The 22,758-nt window shown below is 35.2% G+C and overlaps 1 protein-coding gene and 1 long non-coding RNA gene across 2 annotated transcripts in view; one reads left to right on the top strand and one right to left on the bottom strand.

The window, feature by feature from the left end:
- Positions 1-21,446, bottom strand: part of LOC113115681 (uncharacterized) — a 29,043-nt gene extending 7,597 nt beyond the window's left edge. The window contains exons 1-2 of the long non-coding RNA XR_003293930.1: positions 21,380-21,446; positions 12,110-12,158 (exon numbers count right to left, since the gene is read on the bottom strand). This is a non-coding gene — a long non-coding RNA (uncharacterized LOC113115681). The remainder of the gene's footprint in view (positions 1-12,109; positions 12,159-21,379) is intronic.
- A 58-nt stretch (positions 21,447-21,504) lies between these two features.
- Positions 21,505-22,758, top strand: part of si:dkey-82o10.4 (m-AAA protease-interacting protein 1, mitochondrial) — a 6,451-nt gene continuing 5,197 nt past the window's right edge. Inside the window, exon 1 of the mRNA XM_026283222.1 lies at positions 21,505-22,006. Coding sequence (XP_026139007.1) covers positions 21,632-22,006 — 375 coding nt within the window. The 5' untranslated portion in view covers positions 21,505-21,631. The remainder of the gene's footprint in view (positions 22,007-22,758) is intronic.

The raw sequence follows: 22,758 nt of genomic DNA, 5'->3' as shown, positions 1-22,758 counted from the left end.
TGCCTTGTGATATTCAGTGTTGAAATTCAGACCAAAGAAAGTTTCCAATTTGTTCAGGGAGGGTTTTTCCTGCCACTTCTTCGTTTCGTGTGTTTTCATCAGATTTATGACCCGTTTCAAGCATTGGGCTTAAGATAAATGTGACTTTATTACAGTAATTTGAAGAGACAAACCACATACTGATTCCTAAAATTCCACAGAGTTTGAAGTCGGGAGCTCACAAACAAACCCAGCGATTGCCTGCCATTAAAAACACTCCACTGACAAGCAGCAACACATCACTTGGCGAAAGCTTTTATGAGGAGAATATCGGCGACTACGGTACATTTTACCTGTTGTTAATTTGCAGAGGAGTGAAGTTCATCTATTATGCTTAATTGCATGAGCTGGAAAACAGGATGTAACCATGGCAACATCTGTAGGCATCAAAGCACACCTGTGCTCCGTTCAATCATGAGCGCATCGGGCAGCGGCGCAGGACGCATCGGATTCATTACGTCCATCAAACACATTCCAGACACAATTCTATTAACATTCATCTGAGAAAAGACAGTTTATGACATCTCTTTAATTCTTCTCCAGAAAGTCCCCTATGTATTACATCAATAAGACCACAGTGGCAAAGATTAAAGCAGCGACGTGATGTTTAGCGCATACAATACATTAAGCAAACATGTATATTTTTCCATTTTCTCTTTAATAAATGTGCAGATGTGTGGTTGACAAATAACATGGCTTTTAAAGTTTTTAAATTGATTAGGGAAAGGTATATTTTTACATGCTCTTTTGTTTTAAAGAAACAGGTCAAGTAAAAATAAAACGTCTGTCTTCATTTATTTGCTCCTATGTATGCAATTTTTTTTTTTTCTGTGAGATTTTTCTGTGAGATCTCCAGAGATGCACTAGACTTTCAAGGAAAACAAAGGTACAAAAGCATTTTTCAAAAAGTACACATTGTACCTTATTTTCCCCTAAAGGATGCATTTTAGTAATTTAGAGGAACATATTTGTCACTGGGGCAGTACCCCTTTGCACATAAATGAGAAGTATATATTAGTGCCTAATATTAGATCCTTCAGAAGTTATTCTAATTCAAGAAAACATTTTGTTTTGTTCCCAATGTTGAAAACAGTTGCTGCTTCATAATTTTTGTAGAAACTATGATACATTTATTTTTCAGGACTCCTTTAGGAATAGAAAGTTCAAAAGAACAGAATTTGAGAAATATAAACATTTTTGTAAGATCACAAATGTTTTGACTGTCAACTTTTTAATTAATTTACAAAAATTTAATAAAAAAAAAAAATATATATATATATATATATATATATATATATATTCTTTCAAAAACAACATTTTACATTTTTTACTTTTTTGAGTGGTAGTATATTAAAAAAATAGAACAATGCAGATGCAAAATGTTTCAATCAGAATTAAACATATACACCACAAAATAACTTGCCCGATATCAACCAATAGAAACAACTGAGCAGAGCGCTGCTTTGATTACATCAGAATGAAATGAGTTTCAATTACGCTCTCTTGACAGAGACTTTCCACTTCTTTTCTCCGACCAATTAATCCTTCCATATTCCATGTTGCTTTTGACAAGCTCTCTACATCACTCCATTGAAAGCAATGGGGGATCCCTCAACCAAAGGCAACGCTTCTCCCAAACCTCGTTGCCCCCGGTGATAGTGACAGAAGTCAGTAATTGCCACTGCCTCAGACGACTTCATTAAGACGAGGATTGTCTGCGCGGCTGATCTCAGAACAGCTGAAACACGATTACGCTGTAGCTGTGACATGTGGGCCGGCGTCCTCTGTGTCTACAGGCGCTAGCGTTACTGGGACCGGGCAAATATCCACATCATCCGTCAACCTGCTGTCATTAGCTGGTAATGATTTGATTATTTTGCAGATGAATTGTGATATAAATCTCTTTCACAAGCACTTCCTGTGTAAATTAATCAAAACCGTTTGGGTAGAGCTGACAGAGAAAAGAAGGGAAATGATGTCTGAATTAAGAATTACAGTCTGTCGATTTGAATGTAATACTTGTGCAAAAACAGTGCAGTAAATGTATAATTCCTTTTTCTTTAGTTTTTTTTTCCTAAGGTCCACTTATAGTTTGACCAAAGGAATTTTTAATGCCATAAATAATAATTATTTATTTTTATGTCTATTTACACATTTAGGCTGAAAAAACGTATTCTCAGTTATAAATTGACATTTCACAAAAAAATAAAAACATTTATATATATAATATATAATATATATAATAGTTTATTTTCTGTCCTAAAAAAGCAAGTCACACAGGTTTAGAATACCATGAGAGTGAGTAAATAATGACACAAAGTTCATTTTAGTGTGAACTATCCCTTTAAGACCCATATGTTAATGCTTTTCCAATATACAGCTCTGTCCTTTCAATATCACTATAAATTCCTCACCCTTCACTAACAGCCTTTTTGCAGGACACATTATAAACAATTTGTGCTGAAATGTGACGCTCAAGCAGGACAATCATTACACTCTCAGAAAAAAATGGTACAAATTAAACCTTGTGGCTCGTGACGATACATTGATGTGTAAAGAAAAAAAAAACAGGTCTGTGCAAGAAACTGAACAGTATTTATATTGTTCTTTCTTTATCTCTGATTCACGCAATGTCCGAACTGTTCGAACTGTCCTGAGCGCATTCTCAAGTAGGTGCGTGAGGCGTCTTCTTCTTCTTGCTTTATGGTGGATCGCAGACTTATAAGTGCATTACTGCCACCTATCTCTCACAGTCTCATTTCTACAGTCTCATTTAGGAGAGTTGAGGTGTGTCCAGCTCAGGAGGACGTGCTCAGGACAGTTAGAACGGTTTGGACATTGCGTGAATCAGAGGTAAAAAAAAACGATATAAATACTGTTCCGTTTCTTGCACAGACCGATGGTTTTGTGTCTTTTTAAATCAATGTATCGACACGAGACACAGGGCTTAATTTGGTTTTGTTTGTATATGTTTTTTTTTTTTTTTTTATGTTTTAGCTGTGATTCCCATTCACCTCTATTATAAGACTGACAGATTGCAAGGTTAGTGTAAAAAAAAAATCTTAGTTTTTTTGTCAACTGAATAAACAAAGTCACCTACATGGGTAAGCAGATAAACATAAAATTTTCATTTTTGGCTGAACTATCCCTTTAACAGTAAATAGGCCTTTAGTACCTAAATGATACATACTATTAGTCCCTATTGAAAGGGTACCACCCCCAGTGAAAGCTTTTGGACCTTTTTTGCATGGGCATATTTCTTATGAGGAGCAACTGCAGCATATATAGCACCTTGTCTAAGCTGACGAGAAAGATACATTTCTATAAACAGTTTTTGTGGTCAAAAATTATGCCTATTCAGAAGTGTTGACTTCTGAAAGCTGTTTTCATCAAAAGATCAATTTGATTTCTCATGATATGAGCACTTTAAGACATGAGCACATAAGATATGAGCACTTGATTTTTTTAAACCTGGCCAAACACATACTGTACAATCCAATGAGATCAGCAATGTCTTCAAATGCCAAAGCTAAAAGTAAAACTTGACATTTCTTCCCACACCCTGCATGACTAATACCAACAAGTGACAACCAAGTCCAGGAGGATCTTCTCAGCCGAGTGCAAACCATTCAATACCTTAACAGCCACTAATGAATCTTTCTGGGAAAATAGCAAACGGGTTCAACTTTGCTTGTGTTACAGGCATGAGACTAAAACGTACAGTAGCTATGGTTACCACTATGTAAACAATCCCAAACAAAGTAGCAACTCCAATATTCCATTCACACATAAATTATAATTTAAGAGATTTAATTATACATTTAAATGCAGCTGCGACTCGGAAACTTTGCAGTGCATTCACTACGGTTCAAGCTTTTAAAGAAATTAATAATTTTATTCATTGTATTCAATAATTTTATTCAATGAATCGCTAATAGTTTTATTTACTAATATTTAATTTATTAAGCAAATACAGAAAATCACAGTAGACAATTGTAATCTTACAATTAATAATAATTATAATATATTATAATCTATAATATATCTTATAATATTGTAAGATTATAACATTATTATAATCGTATAATCTTTAATTGTTCCTGTAGCTCAATTGGTAGAGCACTGCGTATCAAGTTGATTCCCCGTGAAAACATGATATGTAAAAATTGATAGCCTGAATGCACTGTAAGTCGCTTTGGATAAAAGCGTCTGCTAAATGCATACATTTAATTTTTTAATTTAATTTTAAATTTTAAATTTACAACAGATTTCCATTTCAAACAAATGCTATTCTTTTGAACTTCCAAAGAATCCTGAACATAAAATGCATCATTTTTTTACTGTTCAGCATATCAGCATATTAGAAGGATTTCTGAAATGATTTATTATAATAACTGCTTTCTATTTGAATTTATTTTAAATATATAGAATTTTTTGCATCATTACTCCAGTCTTTAATGTCACATGATCCTTCAGAAATCAATCTAATATGCTGATTTGCTGTTTAAGAAACATTTTTTTAATTATTATTATTATTATTATTATTATGAATATTTAAAACAGTTAAAAACAATTCAGGAATCTTTGATGAACAGAAAGATCAAAGATCAGTATTTATCTGAAATAATAAAGCTTTTTTAACATTATACACCATACCATTCAAAAGCATTTGGGGGGGGGGGGGTAGTGTTAGAGAAATAAATAAATAAAATACATTTTAAAATATATTTCAAATAGAAAATAAATATTTTAAATAGTAAAATTATTTCAAAATTCTACTGTTTTGCTGTACTTTGGATTTTGGTTAGCATAAGAGATTTCTTAAAAAAACAACAATATCTTACTGTTCAAACTTTTGACTGGTAGTGTATATTCACATAAAAAATGGTTGTTTTAAATTGTAATATTATTTAACAATTTTACTGTACATTTGATCAAATAAAAACAGCCTTGGTTAGCAGAAGATACTAAAACATCTACCCAACTCCAAACTTCTGAATGCTAGTGCATGTGAATACAAAGAAGACAGAAGTACGAGAGTGAAGGCAGTCGGTCCACGCGCTCTCTAACACCTCCAGCCAACACGCTTCCTTTATCCCTTTCAGAATTCAGCATGATGCAAATGGCCTCTTGTGGAAGGCATATCATACCCATCCACCTCTCAGGGATCACTCCAGGGATGCCAGCGGCTCCGAATTGGCCGAGATTCCCGAAGGGACACGAGGGGGTTTAAGCCTCTGCAGTCCAGTAAACCCACAGGCCTGCAGCCCTGGGAAACGTGGCTAATTGTGAGCACCTTGGCTGCAGGTCTCCCTTTGCCTTAGGTTCGCCACAGCTCAAAAACAAGTCTAACGGTGCCCAAATATGGAGAAAGTGGGCCCAGAAATGTAGGGGGAGCGTGTCTTTGAGTTAATCTGGATTGGCGCCGATAAGAGGTAGCGTTCTTTCCTGCCACATATCGCCGTCTGACACCATGCGAAGGCTCGGGTGAATGGCAGCGACGCACATTGGAGCACTGGAGGCGAAAGCAGCGCATGCCAACGCTGGACACTTCCATACCGGCATTCTTCAACAGCATGGATGGCGAAGCCCGACGTTTGCTTGCTGAAGCATATCGGTTAAAACATAAAGTCTGGGTTTTAAAGATTAGGCTGGGGCTTGTGAATTTGGGAAACAGGTGAAAATGACATGCAAACGTCATTGAGGTGAGATAAAACGTTGACAATCAAAGTCAATATTGACTGTATGTAGTTTCAGAAATGCTCATGACCGCAATACCGTTGTGTCTTTTATAATTGGTAGGAAATACCCACATGAACGTGAAAGCAACCACAAAATCTTAAGGTCATACATTTCCTTCCACACCTTCATTCTCTTAAACAGCTAGTTTAAAATAACTACACTTTGTTTTGGATACTCAGAGTTTACCGAACACTTGAGCAAATCGAGTATAATGAAGCATGAATGGATTTTTGGTAAGCTAATTTAAATGCATAACGTAATGCGATCATTCACTTTCAGGAGATACCCATCAACAACTTTTAAACGAGACGGCGCCGTAAACATGCATTCACTGTGAACAAATAGGGCCAAAGTTTCAGCTTTTTGAACAGCATGCTAATCGCTTTCCTTTCATTCTATTTGTGAATTTTGTCACAAATAGAAGCACAGATCAACAAAAAGTGTCTCCTGTTCTTGTTGTGGAAAGACCAGCGATGGTTTGCTTCAAGTAAGCCGTAGGAGTTTTGAAACGGAAAGTGCCACAACAAAGAGCGAAAACGATGAGTAACAGTGACTAATTGCCAAAGTGTGGAATTCATTGTAGTGGTATGAAGATTCTAAATGACATTTAGAGTATTTCCCTAATTACAGTAAAAATGATTTCTGAATCTGTCGTGAGTTTCATGCCGTGGGAATACTGTACAGAGACGATGTCTCATCTTAAACTGTCTCTGAATGAATTTCTCTTGAAAGAATTACAATTTCTGCCACATTCTGCAAGTGCAACTCATTTAAACTTAATAAATAATATTCATTCTGGGGTCTTGCATGCACGCACAGACACACACACACATATATCTCACATATTTCTAGTATAAAAACATTCACATATATTTAAAACGAATTAATAATGTTCATACATACATACATACATATACATACATACATACACACACACACACATATATATATATATATATATATATATATATATATATATATATATATATATATATATATATATATATATATATATATATAAATAAACAACATATAACTTGTTACCATGGAGAATGTGCTTTCTTTAATAAAAATTAAATAAATAAAAAAAACACTGAGACAGAAAAAAATTATTCGCCCCACTGCACTGACCTAAACTATAAGACGCCCACATTTTTATTGTACAAGATGATTGACAGAAAGCTCATGACATATCTATTTATGGGCAAAAATAGGAGTATTGGTTTAAATGCAAGAAGCTTGTGCCATTTTTTACAGCGTGAAATGAACATGTCAGCGTCTTGACCAAGAAGCATATAGAATATTAAAGATAATGAAATAATCTCAGAGTACGCTCTCAGACTCTGCCCTGTAACATTAAAGACTCTCATAAGAAAACATTCAGATCCTTTAAGTCAATAGCAAACATATATATATATATATATATCCAAGCAGCTGATAAAAACATCACAATAATCCACAGCACTCCAATCCATCAGTTAACGTTTTAGTGAAAAGTTGTGTGTTTGTAACAAGTAACAAATCCATCAAGACATTTTTTTAATCAAATCATTGCTTTTGGGCTAAAATATGAGTCCTCTATCCAAATATATTAGCGATGTGAGAGGACAATAGGTTATTATGAATTATGGACTCGTTTGGTAGGTGTGAAGTTAAAACTCCTTAATTAAGTTTCTTACAAACATGCAGCTTTTGGCTTCACAAGACATAAATTGATGATCCGGAGTGGAGTGGATTATTCTGATGTTTTTATCAGCTGTTTAGACTCTCATTTTTGAGCAAGTGATGTAATGCTACATTTCTCCTAATCTGATGAACGAACAAATTCATCTGCATCTTTGATGGCCTGAGAGTGAGTACTTTTCCAGTCATTTTTCATTTTTAAGTGTTCTTTTTTGGGGAAGCAAACTTCATTACGATGGCAGTGGGAAATTTACTGACACAAAATGTAGATTTTGAAGCATGAATGACTTACTACATTTCGCAGACATGCAGTTGAGTTTTGATGTCCAATAAAACAGTGACTGTTGCATTTAGAGTTTAGGGGAAAATGAGCCAAAGCGATTGAGAGAAACACTCAAATAAAATGTTGTGTTTGCCTGCCGAGGTGTCATGACTCCTGCTAAAGCATTCCTCATTGAATAATAGTTAACATATCGGATAATTTCATCCCTTTCTCTTGAAATTTTTGGGAGTCATGGAGTTTCAAATAAAGCGTAATGAGAAAATAACAAAGGCATCAAGAGACATAAGTGGACTAATGGAAAGTTTGATTGTGTTAGTCGAGCCATGTTTAAAAAAACAATTCCTATGTGAAATTAAACACTGTGTATAGTACCGCTAATTTGACTTCAATTAAAGACTGAGCTATAAATGGTCTGTTCAGTGATCAAACGTTCACATGCAACAAAATGTAGAGTCCCAAACCATTACGACCAAAATAACGCCGCTCCCGAGGGACGATACCAGTATCTGATCATCGTAAGTGACAGCTGATGGCTTCAGAAAGATAATTAAATTTTCAATTAGAGGTGCATCTGACATTGCAATTGTATCTACTTGAACAACTAAGGAGTGACTGAAGGAGATGCAGATGTATTATTACTGCAAACAAACAACGTGCTTTCGAAACAGATGTCATGATTTCTGATGTCTTTGTGTGACAGCAACATCAAAGAGCAAAGGCGAAATACGTGCTAAAATAATAATTACAACAAAGTGTTTACACAGAGTAAAATCTCTCAAAAGAGGATGTGCATAAAGCAGCATCTTGTTCTTTTTTAAATTATGGAACCCTTAAATACACGTATAAAAATATGCAAATAAATCTAAATTTGCAACACTCCTATAAAACATTTAGCAATTTAACATACAGACAAATAAATAATAAAATATTTAAAAAAATATCAAAAGCATGCAAACAGACCTAGATTGAAATAAACACATACGTAAATACAACATGCAAACATAAATAAATAAATATGAAAACAAAACCAATAAAATAAATAAAACATGCAAACAAATAAATACACAAAACATGCAAATAAATACATGTATTAATTAATAACATGCAAACAAACTAAGACATTTATCCAAAATATATCTAACAAACAAAACAAATAAATAGGCATATAGAATTTTAAAACATTAAAATAAATGTATTTGATTCAGACTGCTAATGAAAAACAGACGCACGGACTGGGTTGGTGGTGGCACCTTAGCAAGACCTTCGTTATCTATCCAAACACGCAATTGTGTTTGTGCAGAAGATATACTACCCACTGAATCTGATAGATTCAATTAGTGAGACTCTATTAATTTTGTGCTAATATCACGGCACATCCTGCGTTTTTTAATTGAGCTGTGTGCAGGACGGCTGCGGTTCAGAGAGGAGAGGAGTCCGTGTCTGCTCATTAGACTAGCCGAGATCTACACCTGGGGTTCAGCCAAACTCAAGGCCGAAGGCCGCAGAAACACGGGCCTTAATTACAGACGGAGATGCTATAGAATCATTTATGGTAATGCAATCACAATTAATGTTTTAGTGATCCTGGGAAAAACAGAAGACGGGAAAAACAACAACGTGTGAATGCAAAACCATAAATTCTGCATTTCAAAACCAACGGGTCTCCGTGCGGTCGATTCCATCAAACAGAATCCGGCTGTCACCGGAATCCAAAAATAACCTCATCTCATCTCCATCACAACAAGGTCTTAAATCAAACATCAGCTTCTGAGAAGCCAACCATCCATTTATAGTTGCTTTTACATATTGTCTGCAGCAAAAAAGGCGCCGTATCTGTCTCTCGAAATGTGTCAGGAATTACAGCAATTTTTGCCTCCAATTCCAAAAACATGCATTAACCCCCTCCTTAGGAGGTGCCATCGTTCTTTTCTGGTGCAAGCTAAATATCGCAGCAAAACACGGCTGTTCGAGGCAGCAACCTGGCAGCCGGATGAGAATAACCCAGCACAGGAAGAAAGCATCCATGTTATCATGCGCACACATGTGGCCTGTGTAAAGATTAAGCCGTATTCATCCCCGGCTGCCTGCTCTTCTGCCTCAGTCCATCACAGATATGGCACCGATTCAGCCAGGAATGCAGGAGAGGTGCCACGGATTTCACACGCTCCCAAAATCAGCGGGACCCGAGACGCAGAGGTGTTGTGAGCCGGTATCGCCTCCCTCCCCCCGCGGACCGGAAAACCACGTTTACCAGAACGTCGGTGACGTTAATAATAATAATATCAATCCCAGGAATTCCCTAAACGTCAGCCGATTCTGGGAATACACCGTTCTCTCACTCAGATTCATTCTGAATCAACACTATCTTGATGATGTTAAGAACATGCTCTGTGTTTTCTATCCCTGGATAAGGAAGGGCAGCGCGGCTTTGGGGAAGAGGCTTATGCCGTCAGAGCCACGTCGGGACCCTCTCAGTGTTAAGCCACTAATAATTCCTGCTGTTTGGTTCAAAAGGAGACACACAAAGACCAGACAAAGTGATGAATGCCGTATATATGGTGCTAGTCGGCCCATGCGGACAATGAACAAGCCACACTCACAAAGGAGGCCTTGCCGGTGGGAGCAGCTATTAGACCACGTCATTCTTTCATCCAAATTCAGTCCAGAAATCCAGATTAGGTGCAAAACTAGAGTATAATCAGGGACTTAACCACCATAGACATCCAAACAATGATAAAAATTTAATAAAATAATGAAAAATAAATTAAGAACAATAATGATAATAATAATAGATGCATGACTTATGTCGGTGTGTTGTTTGTATGAAAACTACTTTAGTTTTTATTAATACTTCAAATCAGTTTTTTAAATTTTAAAATCTTTTTGTATGTCATTTTCAGTGTTTTTTTTTTAAACATTGCCATACAGTTTTTTTTTCTACATTAAGATAAGCTAAATTCAAACGAGAAATTCTGTGTCTTATATTTAATTTTTTCCATTAATATTTACTTTATTTCAAGTAACGGAGACATTGTTAATTTTTGCTTCAGTTTTAGTTTTCCTTAGCTGTTATAATCCTGAGCTATTTATGAATTTATTATTATGCTTTATTCATTGCATCATATCATCAGAGGTTAATGCAAAAAAACAAAAACAAATCTTGAGCCTGAACTTTTTGTGCAATGCAATGACTGTGGCAACTTTAACATTTGAAAGGATACTATAGCAAAAAAAAATCTGAAATGGCATGTTATTTTAAATCCATTTGAAAAATCGATCAATGAATATATTTTTCAGGGTCAGATTCTTAAAATTTTCCATTTTGGGAGCCCCACATTTCTGCGACCAAGACGTTCCTTTCAAGTTTTCAAAGACAAAAGTATAAATCACAAAACCAAATCTACATATTCAACCTGCTCTGCTTGTCATGTGACCACGTTTCACAGTTGTCTGCTTTTTATTCATTTGCACCTAAGCTCATAAATGATAAAAATACCTTGCCGCAGCATTGGGAAAAACATATTGTTACCAGAAGGCTTTGTCACTAGTTATAACGTGCGGTTTGAACAAATTAAGTTACAAACACAAACAACACGAAGTGTAGATTGCATAGCGAGCGGAAAAAAGAAAAGAAAAGAAAAAAAAAACTACTTTTAAAGTGCAAAGTTTTCAACTGTTCTTAATCAAATAAGGGTATTTGCACCCTGTGAACGCACCCACTATTGTTTGTATGTGGGTTGCAGGTGTACAAAACATGTTGTTAGTAATCAAATTTGTGTACCCAGGCATAAGCAATGCACTAACCTCTCAGAGTTGTGAAAGTGAAGTGTTGTTTGTGGGCGTTGTGCATTTTGTGGCGTGCATCCGTGAAGAGCTGCCGCTGCTGCAGTCTTCTGTGTCAGCAGCAGCATTTGATTTTTTAAAAACCACTGGTGCAGTATATTAACTATAATTTATATTTATCATCTCTTGTACCCCAGCTGACTTCAACAAACCGTTTAACACTTCAGTCTTGCATGTGGCCCCCTTAATAGCTATTATGCTTGAAGGAGCACTTTAAAGATTTCAAATCATTTCTTTGGGCAAACACTAATGAATTATGTCACCATAACTGCTATCCAAAAGGGCCAGCGAACCAGTGGTAATTACAGGCCGACATGAAGTAATTTGCGTATGTGTGTCATGTGTGCATGTGTCTCACATTTAATGCTCACACTGTGATTTATAAGAAAGCGCTACTTTCTTTGTTTAATTAGTGTTTCAAAGGATTTTTTTTCTGATGCACCGTTTCTCTGTATATACAGCCAATTTGAAAAGTACGTTTTATATTTCTTATTACACAGAAATTAAATACCTACATACCTGTGACCGTAGCATGATGCGCTTGTACGCCAGATTAGGGGTTCAAATCCTGCAAAATAAAATTTAGGAATTATTATATTTTCATGTACGGATGCACAAACACTCGAATTAGAGAAAGCATTAATTAAAATGATATGTTTCTCTTGAGAAATAAAATGAATAATAATGTAGTGGTATTATGCAAAAGAGCAGCTTGAACATTCTTCTAATCTTCTTCTGTGTTTCATTTAACGACATGATGGTGAGTAAAAACTACATTTTAAATTCTGGGTTCCCTATTCCTTTAAAGTAGAGGTGAAGTTTATGAAAATAATAGTTTGCGAATATGCATTATGGGATATGCATCATTGTTTTGTAAGCTAAATTTATACAGGTCGTCACGCTTAATATACAGTAGTAACCAAGACTTGAACTGCAGCTAAAATCATAAAAGTTGCTTTAAATAAAAGAAATGTAAGTTGAAATAAAGAAATGAAATATATATATAGACTTTATAGACAATAAAAAATTACTAAAACTTAAAAAAAATGTTTTCTTTATATGGAAACTATAAAAATAACAATTACTACTCGGTATTATAAAAAGAAACTGCAGCTCATGTTGTGCTTTTATGTTTTGTGGAAAACCTGTATACTTTAACAGTCAATATTGGCACTGTTAAATTCCCCTCAAATCCTCTTCAAAAATTAAACATTATCACAAAATCGATGTGTTAATCTGGACATTAAGGCTTTACCGTGTTTGAGAAAACCACCAGGAAAACCCACTCAAAGCAGAGAGGCTGCCTCTGCCCTCCTAAACCATGTGAAGGTGGACTAAATTTAATTACAGCCTCTATAAAATCCATTTGGCAAATATTTCAAGGTACAGCACAAGCCCAGAAATTGCAAACAGGACTGGCAAGCGCACACAGAGTGGCTGATGGGGAGTGACAGTAATCCATGAAGAGAAGAACCAAATTACAGCGTGTATTCCCAACCCCTTTTTTTCCTTTACTTATTTAAAAAAAACACACACACATCTGCTGAGCAAATATTTCAAATAATGTCTGTTTCATGTTTGTGTACTTCCATAGAAGCAAAAACTGAGAAGCTGAACCAGAAACCCAACTGTCAGTCTTTATGATTCACTTATTCGGGTGTTAATTCAAACGAACAATCAAAAGAGGAGAAAGAGAAAAGAACGAGAAAGATTGTTTTACTCTCTAGAGCGCTTTTTGTTGTTAATTGCCATTTAGCAGTCGCCTTTTCTCCAAAGTGTAACACCACACACAATTGAAATGTAGTTCTTTTGGGACATGTGGGCACTTTGTTATTGTTCAAATGTTTGATAAAGTGTTGCGCTTACAGAAATGCTTTAACTCATAACAAACACATCACCCACCGATTCTCCTAATGGGGCGTCACATTAGACTTTGAGCCCCATCCACTTGCATTCAAATGCATATGGCCACTGGAAAGGGAATGCAAGAGAATGCATAGAAGTTTCATCTTTTTACTGCATACAGGTGACCTGAAACACCATATAGAAAATCATTATAATGTATATTCCAACATTAGTCATATGAAAATGGGCATTCATTCTCCAAAACACCTTCTGTGTTGCATAGAAAAAAAAAACTGTATGGGTTTAGAATGATGTGATGATGAGTAAGAGTGGAATTTTCATTTTTAGGGTTAACTTTTAATTTAAAGATGTTGATGAAAGTTGATGAAAATATTAGTTCATTAATATGCATTATCATGCATATGCTTTACAGTATACGAATTATAATTCTAAAAGCTCATTTCGAAATTAGGATAACTACATAGTTTCAAACTTTATTTCTGTGCTACTAATGTCACCTGACAACTGTTGACTGTTTTCAAACAGGTTTCCTAAACTCACTCATTAGTCAGGTTTAATTTTGTCTCTGTATATTAAACTGAGATATCTTAAATATTACCAATGTGACCACACATTTAGTAAGAAATGTTATGAGCATGCCACAATTAGTATTATGCAACATAATTTCTGCGCTCTTAATCAGAAGAAGCCATGTGCAAACTATAGATGTTAAACACAATTAATTTTATATAATAAAGTATATTTAGCTATTTATGAATTTATTATTATGCTTTATTCATTGCATCATATCATCAGAGGTTAATGCAAAAAAAAAAAAAAAAAACTTGAGCCTGAACTTTTTGTGCAATGCAATGACTGTGGGAACTTTAACATTTGAAAGGATACTATGGCAAAGTTATTGCTTTATTTTTTCAAAATGATTTTTTTTCATGAATATATGGTTGACCTGAAGAATGAAAGCCGTTATCATACACTTGGAAAATTATGGGCTCTATCACTACTTATCAACACTAGGCTCCACTTCACTTAGCTCACGAGATGAGACAAAATACAGATACTTGGTTTACTAGAACGTGACAATATTTCAAAAGGTTACTATTTTAACTTTTAAATTACAAAAAGTAAAACAATGCAGTTGTATTTAGAAATATTTTAACTAATCTTGGGCTGTAACTAATTATTATCTTGGTAATCAAGTAATCTACTGATAATTTTAACAACGGAGTAATCTGATATTTTTTAGTAACAAAAGCAGACCTAAGTGAAAACCAGACTTTAGTATGACTATTTATATATAAACTAACTATGAGGCAATAATAATTGGTTCAAATAAAATATACAAACCAAGAAATCTCATGATTGTATTAAACAACACTGTTAAAATACATAATGTAATATGCCTATAGATAATATGAGCATAATCAACTTAAGTACATTTTATGTATTAAAACAAACACCTGCAGACGGCGCCAACGGCTTGGTGACGTTTCACTTTACAGCATGATTAAATTATGTTTAAATCCATTAAATTGTAATATTTGGCCACATGCAGAACATTTTATTTTGAAATCATGGTATATAATGTATGGCATATTTAGACATAGGTTGATGTATGTGTTGTCAAAGGTTTATAAATGATTTATGTTACAATTTTAGTGAGATAAAGCATAATGTTTTTCCAGACGAACGTTAATTCACATTCACAGCGTATACAGAGGAAAAGTTTAGCCCCTTTCACACATATAGTCTTCACTAGTAAATTACAGGTAAGTTACCATTAATAGATCATGAGTGAACAGGACCTTTTCAAAAATCCAGGTAAATTTGTTCTGGCAATCATATCGTTCTTATGGAGATGAGATAATTACTCTGAACTGTTTACAAAGCTCCGCTGCTTTATAATTAGCTTTTCTATGTAAATATGCGCTAGATGGACATCTTTAACCACACGCAGCTTTTTGTCGAGCAAAACATTCTGATTGGCTAATAATGTTAGTTTGGTTGAGAGTGAAACTCCTCTCATAGCATTGGTAGGTGAACTCATGGACTCGAAAGAGATATCAATCACCAAGATTTGGATTATTTTTTCCCGCAGCCAAGCGCTGAATGCCAGAAATCGGAGAACTTTAAGCCCTGTATCATGAAATATTAACTGCATAAGTTTAAAACTTTTTTCTGCACTACTAACCTCACCAGACAACTGTTGACTGTTATCAAACAGGTTTCAGTGTTACTGGTCATTGCACTCAAATATTGTCTTCCCATATTAATCTGAGATTCAAGAACGACTGCATCTAGTGCGACCACAGATTTACTAAGAAATGTTACGAGACACGTTAGCATGCCACATTTTCCATTATGCAACATAATTTCTGTTCTCTTAATCACTACAAGAAGGCACGTGCCGTCTAGAGACGTTTACCAAAACGCAATCTCCCACATGAGCCGACTCGGAGCACGTTCCCCATCGGTGAGATCACAGCCAGGTGAGGACGTACAGCGTGGTTCCTTCACCCTCAAAAACTTCAGAGCGTGGCCTAGTTTCTGCAAGCAGTGTTTGTCGTCGATGTAATCTTCAGACGGGGGCTGCGTTCGACTGCCATTCTGCGAATGCACAGAAAGAGAAAGACCACACAGACGAACCGGGCTGAACATTTACGCTTCGAACATAAGATTACATCGGCATCACCCACGCTCCCCCACTGTGAACTTGCATGCCCAAAGCTAAAGGGACGCATTAAAGATGCCTTGGCTGAGATTCATGTAGCAGCATTATTCTGCATTTTGGAAGCTGGGGAGCTATTATTAAACTGCCACATGCAGGAAACACAACGCAGACAAACGTGCATTGCCCTATATTATTGTACACAATGCTGATGCCACAAACCCAGTTTTAGTTCCTGCCTTGCTCGGTTGTGCATCTTTTGTTGCACCTTACCTCAATCCCCATATTTCTGACAGTCATATCTGAACACCTGATGCTCAACTTTGGCAGCGAGTTGAATACGATATCATCTGTGCAGCTTTCTTTAGATAGACTGGCCTACAAATGCAAAGGAAATCCAAGATGCATCGAATATCTGGGTATCAGTAGGTCATAAGTAAACCTAGCACACAAACGAAAACATGTCAGATGCACATTTCTAAACCTCGAGCAGGAAAAATACACTTAGAGCTCCATGCAAAGTCACAGGAGAATCTTACGAAGTTTAACAAAAAAATTTTTTATTTATCATTTCTGAAGAAAAGAGCTAAACAAACTATAATGAACCATCAATACACTTTTTATTCTCCAAAGAACCATATACAGAGCTTTACAATACGGATTTCTTCTTGCCTGCCAATTTTTTTCACTATTTTTTCACCCAAAATAAAAAAAAAAATTCTATATGCAATATAAGGTCTTTACAGAAAAACTAATTCAGATGACATAAAAAAAGAAAAGAAACACTCTAAATGACCATATTCAGATCTCAATAATAAGGATCTGTACTTGCCTTGACAATTTTACCGCATTTGTTCACCAATACAAACTTTTCGCAACATATTCTATATGTAATTTAAAGTTTTCTTGAAACAATTATGGACCAAAAATGTTTTTTACTCGCCAAAAAAAACATACAGATATCAATAACAAGGATCTTTTTAGCTGGCCTGGATTTTTACTTGCAGTGCCAATTTTCCCAACATAATTACACCTTTTTAAGCAATATAGCAACATATTTTAGCACCATTCTTCATGCAGTATAAATTCTTTACTACAGAAACGGTCAAAAAATGCTTTTTTTACTCTCCAAACAATCATATTCAAAGCTCAAAGATTTGTACTTGCAATGCCATTTTTTTCACCAGAACAAAATTATGCTTTTTAGCATGAGATATTTTATATGCAGTATACGTTTTCCTGACTGATAAACAATTTCAGACAAAAACTTCATTTCTTCAAAGAACCATATACAAAGCAATATTTTTTTCTGAGGGGGCCTGGATTTCTACTTGCCCTGCCAATTTTTCCACTGTCTTCACCATAACAAAATTACATAAAATGCTGCTAAAAATCATGCAGAATATGTTTTGTTTACCCAAAATAATATAATTTAGACACCCCCTAAAAAGTTTTATATTCCCCAAAGAATCATATACAGAGTTAAACAATAAGGATTTTTTTTTTCTTCTGTTCTGGATTTGTATTTGTGCCCTGCCAATTTTTTCACAAAAACTAAATTATGCTTAGATTATATATGCAGTATAAGTTTTCAGCATGGAAAAATAAGCACTCAGCAAGGGCTGCAAGTCTGGATTTCCCTGGCCAATTTTTCCACTGGCCTCACCGAAACAAATGGAAACCTTTTTTTTTAAGCAACATATTCTATATTAAGTTTTCTCTCCTTAAAAACAATTGTGTAAAATGTAAGAATATAAAAGTTATGAAAACATACACTTACAAAATTTCAATGAAACTGCTTCTGTAACCAATTAGATCATGTTAACTTGATGAAATCAACTGAATTTGATCACGCAAAACCATATTTTTATGCATGCAAGACATAAAAATACATACAAAGAAGATGGGGAAAGTCAAGGAAAGGGATACGACATAGGCCGGATTCAAACTCTCTTTAGGAGTGCAAAAAACATTACGCATATACATTTTGAGCAATCAATCACCGGGCCCTTGAGAACGGGGAACTGGAGGTGCACTGCAGTGGGCAGCCCGTACGGTGTGCCATACACTAATGGGCAAAACCCAGAGCGGGACGCCTCTAATCAGCCAGGCTGGGAGGGATCAGGACTGATTTTTGCCACAGGGCATTTAGCGTTCCTGAAGAGGCACGGATGGGCTGGTGGGAGGGGGGTATTGTCTGCCACGGCTGTGCGTTATAGGATTGAGCTCAAGTTTCCTTTGTGCGTCGATTTTTGTTGAGGGATTATGTTCTTTGAGAGAGTTGTGCGGGCAGGGGGACGGAGCGGAGGCGGTGCAGCAGAGGGAGGGTGCAGGGAACCCAAGTCTTTGTTCTGAGAGAGGAGAGGGAGAGAGGATGTACAGCGAGAAAAGAAAGGCATAGCTCAATGAAGCGAGCATCTGTGTTATAATGTCATTGGGCTAGATGTCAAGCAAGTCATGTAACCAGCCATGTAACAATTCAAAATCAATTTACCTCCCAAGAAGGAGCTGATCTCGAAGGCACTCGAGAAGCCTGTTTGTGTTAATCGCCCCGGAAAGTTTTTAAATTCTTCTTCTCTAGCTTTGTCAGTTGAAGCTGCGTGCAAAGTCTGAGACGTATAGATTGGATATTTTAAATGCATGTAAAATTACATCTTTGGTCATTTTACATGCATTTAAAAAGTCGAAATATACCATGCAGGCTCTCGATTAATTAATCATGCATTTGCTGTTTAAAATTGTTTTAAATGAAGTACAGAAGAAACTTTTTACAAGTATTTCATATCAGCTAGGCGTTTACAGACATTAGGCAATAAATACTATAGTAGGTAAATGCAGTATTTTTGCTCCACACAGGTTTTTGTCAGATATTTGGCGTTCCCAACTTGTTAAAGCATCACATTTGCATCGGATAACCAACATATAGCACATCATTTGCATGCCTGAAAGTACACTTGAGTAACCGTAATTACACGTGACACCAATTACTCTGTTACTTTGTATTAAATTATAATGGAAAATTCCACTAGAGAATTGGAGCCTAATTGCATCTTAATTTGCATAATTTTGCATATTAATCACATCTCAGATGAATAATAAATTTCAGCAGATTTTTTAATTTATGCATAGATACAAAAACAAGAAAAAATAATCCGTTAGGGGGAAAAAATCAGAAACTATTGCTTTGGCATTTGCACTGATTCTCTCATTATCCAGCGTCAAAGTTACAGTATGTCACTCATGGTAACACATTCATACATATACGTCTCATATTTTTGTGTACAAACAGATATAAGCCAGGCTTTAAATGTTTTGTAAGATAACAGTTTAAAAGTACAACACTATTCATGCATTAATGTTACTGCATTAATATGCAAACTGATTTAGTGTCATTGCAAAAACTGGAAGCAGGTTTTTCAATTATGCCTTTTTTTCCCCATTTATTATTTCCTTTATATTCACCGCAATCAAGACTATTTTTGTCTTGCAAGTCCAAAATGAAATCCAGATAACAAAGCATGCAAAAGGTTACGTGTGAATAAAACTTTTTCCTCTGCTATTTATTATTGGAGGCACTCTGAGTTTCTCTCCGCTATAAAATCATGACCTAAAGTTTGTAATCACTCTGGCGAAGTAATTAATTGAAATCGGAACTGCTGCAAGATTTTTTATTATTCTGTTCATTCAAGCCACAGATGTAAAAGCATTTCAGACTGACAGAGATAATTACTATAATACATCTTAGAAAGGTTTCCATATCTGAGCGCAAATTCAATAATGATGAGCTGCAATAGCAATTATTTATCAATAAAAATAGTCACAGAATTTAAAGGGGCGGGTAAATCGTGCAGGTGTCTGTAGTCTTGGTTTTTATGCCTCAACCCTGAATGAATAATCATCATTTTCAAAAGAAAACACAGATAGCAGGCAAATACAAAAGCTTACGACCTGTAATCAGCGGAAACAGCAGGAATTTAATGATGTTTTGCTCTGCTGATCACATTTAAGCTTCTGAAACAATGATGTTGTGCACCTGTGAGGTGTGTTTGGGTGATGCCGCTAGCTCCGGAGAGGGGGGCACTTTTAAAGCAGCTAGCCCACCTGTGTCACTCATTTGCATTAGATGATTCAACAGGAACACTTGCCTAACCTGCTTTTTATTCAATAGTTCATTCATCATATCGTTCAATGCTTGTATTATACAGTACACACATGTTCATATTCACGCAGATGGATGGAAAATGCAAAAAGAAGTTTGCTAGGTTAAATGATAAAACAATAGATAGAGAGAAATTTATTATTAAATTCCCACTAATTTTTGTAAAAAGCACACTAGACTCTACTGTGTTCTCATTGCAGGGGTGTTTTTTCTTTCTTTCTCTTACACCCAAGGTTGGGGCAAGTTGTCACAGGTGTTTTAAAATTTCAGAATTTTATGCATTTAAAAAAAAATTGTATATATGTTTTTTTATATAATTGTTTACCTGTTTGAAAGTGGCTAAAAGCCTATTTATAATAGGCTGTTTAATGGTGACATCTTTCCCCATACAGTATGCTCAGTAGTCATTTTTGTAGTCAAGATGTTGGCTGTTTTTAAAGTTACTGTCATATTAGCTTCACCGACTACTGTATGTGCAATTACAGATTAAACAATTCAACAATATAGTAAATATAACAATTAAACGTAGACAAAAATTCAAGATTTTAAACATACGATTATATGAAAGATTATTTAAATGCATTTATGAATTTAAAATAATAATAATAATTAAACGTTTTTGTGAGTCCATGTAACAAAATAAGTCATTTTGCAATCATTAATCACAAGTCAAGAACTCTATGCATAAAATGACATAACATCAATAATCCCTCTGGAACAACTAGCTCCGGTGTCTCTAATAATGTTTACAATGAAGGGGAAAAAAGTACATTTTCTGATCGTCTCATTTTGTAGATTTGGCTTCATAAATACCCTCAAAACCGCCAAAACACCGTCTGATTGAGTCGCTGAGCAAAATATGAGAATAACATTTTGTGAAGAACATACATTTGAGAGATTTGATCTAATGCAACGACATTCATACATTTTAACTGCGATTTTAGTAACCAAATAACTTAATGCACGTTATTATATTGTCAACCTGGGACGACTTAGTTGAACAAACATATGCCATTCTGAACAACATTACTCACGTTAAACGAAAACTTGCTCTGCATACTTTATTTATTTATAAATCCTCATAATAAATGCTACTTACATTGCAAGGCCATCCATCAGCATCCTCATGCCATCCAGCGTCTGCGCGGGAGCGCGCACGGGAGGCACGGGGCTTTGCCTCCATCTACTGGAGAAATGACACAAGTGATGAGAAATCAAAAGCATTATGGGTACAGTGAGTTAGTTTCATAAGTCTGCCGGAAGCGGCACTGAGGACGGTACGTCTGTAATTTACCAGTTTTACAGAGACCAGATCGGCATTGCGCAATTGCGAAAGAAATGCGCGTCCGTGATGCAACGATTCACGTGTTTGGCTGCGCGTCGGGAACTCGCGTTCTTGGCCTGTCCGTGGAAGGGGGGTATTGTGTCAATTAAACACAATATCCACTGCCAGCTATGGGGGCATCAGCGCGTGCGCCCTCATGCCAGCCGCGCGACCTCTCCAAAGCGCGCGTGGCATCACCTGCGCAGACCGTCTGCTGGCCAGCACTTCAGACTTTATAGAAGAGATGCAGACAGGGACACTAAGGACACTGAGCATCCTGGCATCACAGTGGTGGGCACCCCGGATCCCATCGCGTGGGTCAGGAATAAGATCATCTTGTTTTTAATTGAATTGTGTTTTGGCCTGAAGTTCAGTGTGGAGTTTGACAGTGGAGTGAAACAGGTTGGTATGATGATAGGGCAAAAAAAAAAAAAAAAAAAGAAAATTCCTATATCATGGGATGTGATAAAATGTCCCATATCATAATCATAAGCCTTTTAAGGATTATTTTAGTTTCCTAAAGAAAAAAGAAGAAAAAAGGAAAAAAAGAAAAATGTGAAAAACTCTGATAAAGTGTAAAAAAAACAAAAACATTATGAGATAAATATTAACTGAAATAAATAAAAAATGTAAACACTTAAAAACTTATTTCAGCTAGTTTATTTTATTTTAAAAGTAATTAAAAAAAATATTTAAAATTACTAAAACAACCAAATTACTAAATCTTTAACTAAAATTTTAATTAAATAAAAAAGCACACTAAGTTTTTTTTTCATCTAGTTGCTAAGACATACTTTTTCGTTCTTATTTTAATGTACAGCAAATGACTGTAGAATAAAATATCTGAAATGAAAAAAAAACTACAAACATCTTAAAAATATAAAAACATTTACAAATATAATATATAAAATTAAAATGAAAAGGCAAAAATGCAACAAAATTACTAAAACAACCAAATTTCTAAAACTTTAACTAAAATTGTAATTAAATAAAAAAGCACACTAAATTTTTTTTTTCATCTAGTTGCTAAGACATACTTTTTCGTTCTTATTTTAATGTACAGCAAATGACTGTAGAATAAAATATCTGAAATGAAAAAAAAACTACAAAACATCTTAAAAATATAAAAACATTTACAAATATAATATATAAAA

Source organism: Carassius auratus, chromosome 16, assembly GCF_003368295.1.
Source record: "Carassius auratus strain Wakin chromosome 16, ASM336829v1, whole genome shotgun sequence".
Lineage (NCBI taxonomy): Eukaryota > Metazoa > Chordata > Actinopteri > Cypriniformes > Cyprinidae > Carassius > Carassius auratus.
The sequence above is the reverse complement of the archived record's forward strand: the minus strand, read 5'-3'. Positions and strand labels throughout refer to the sequence as shown.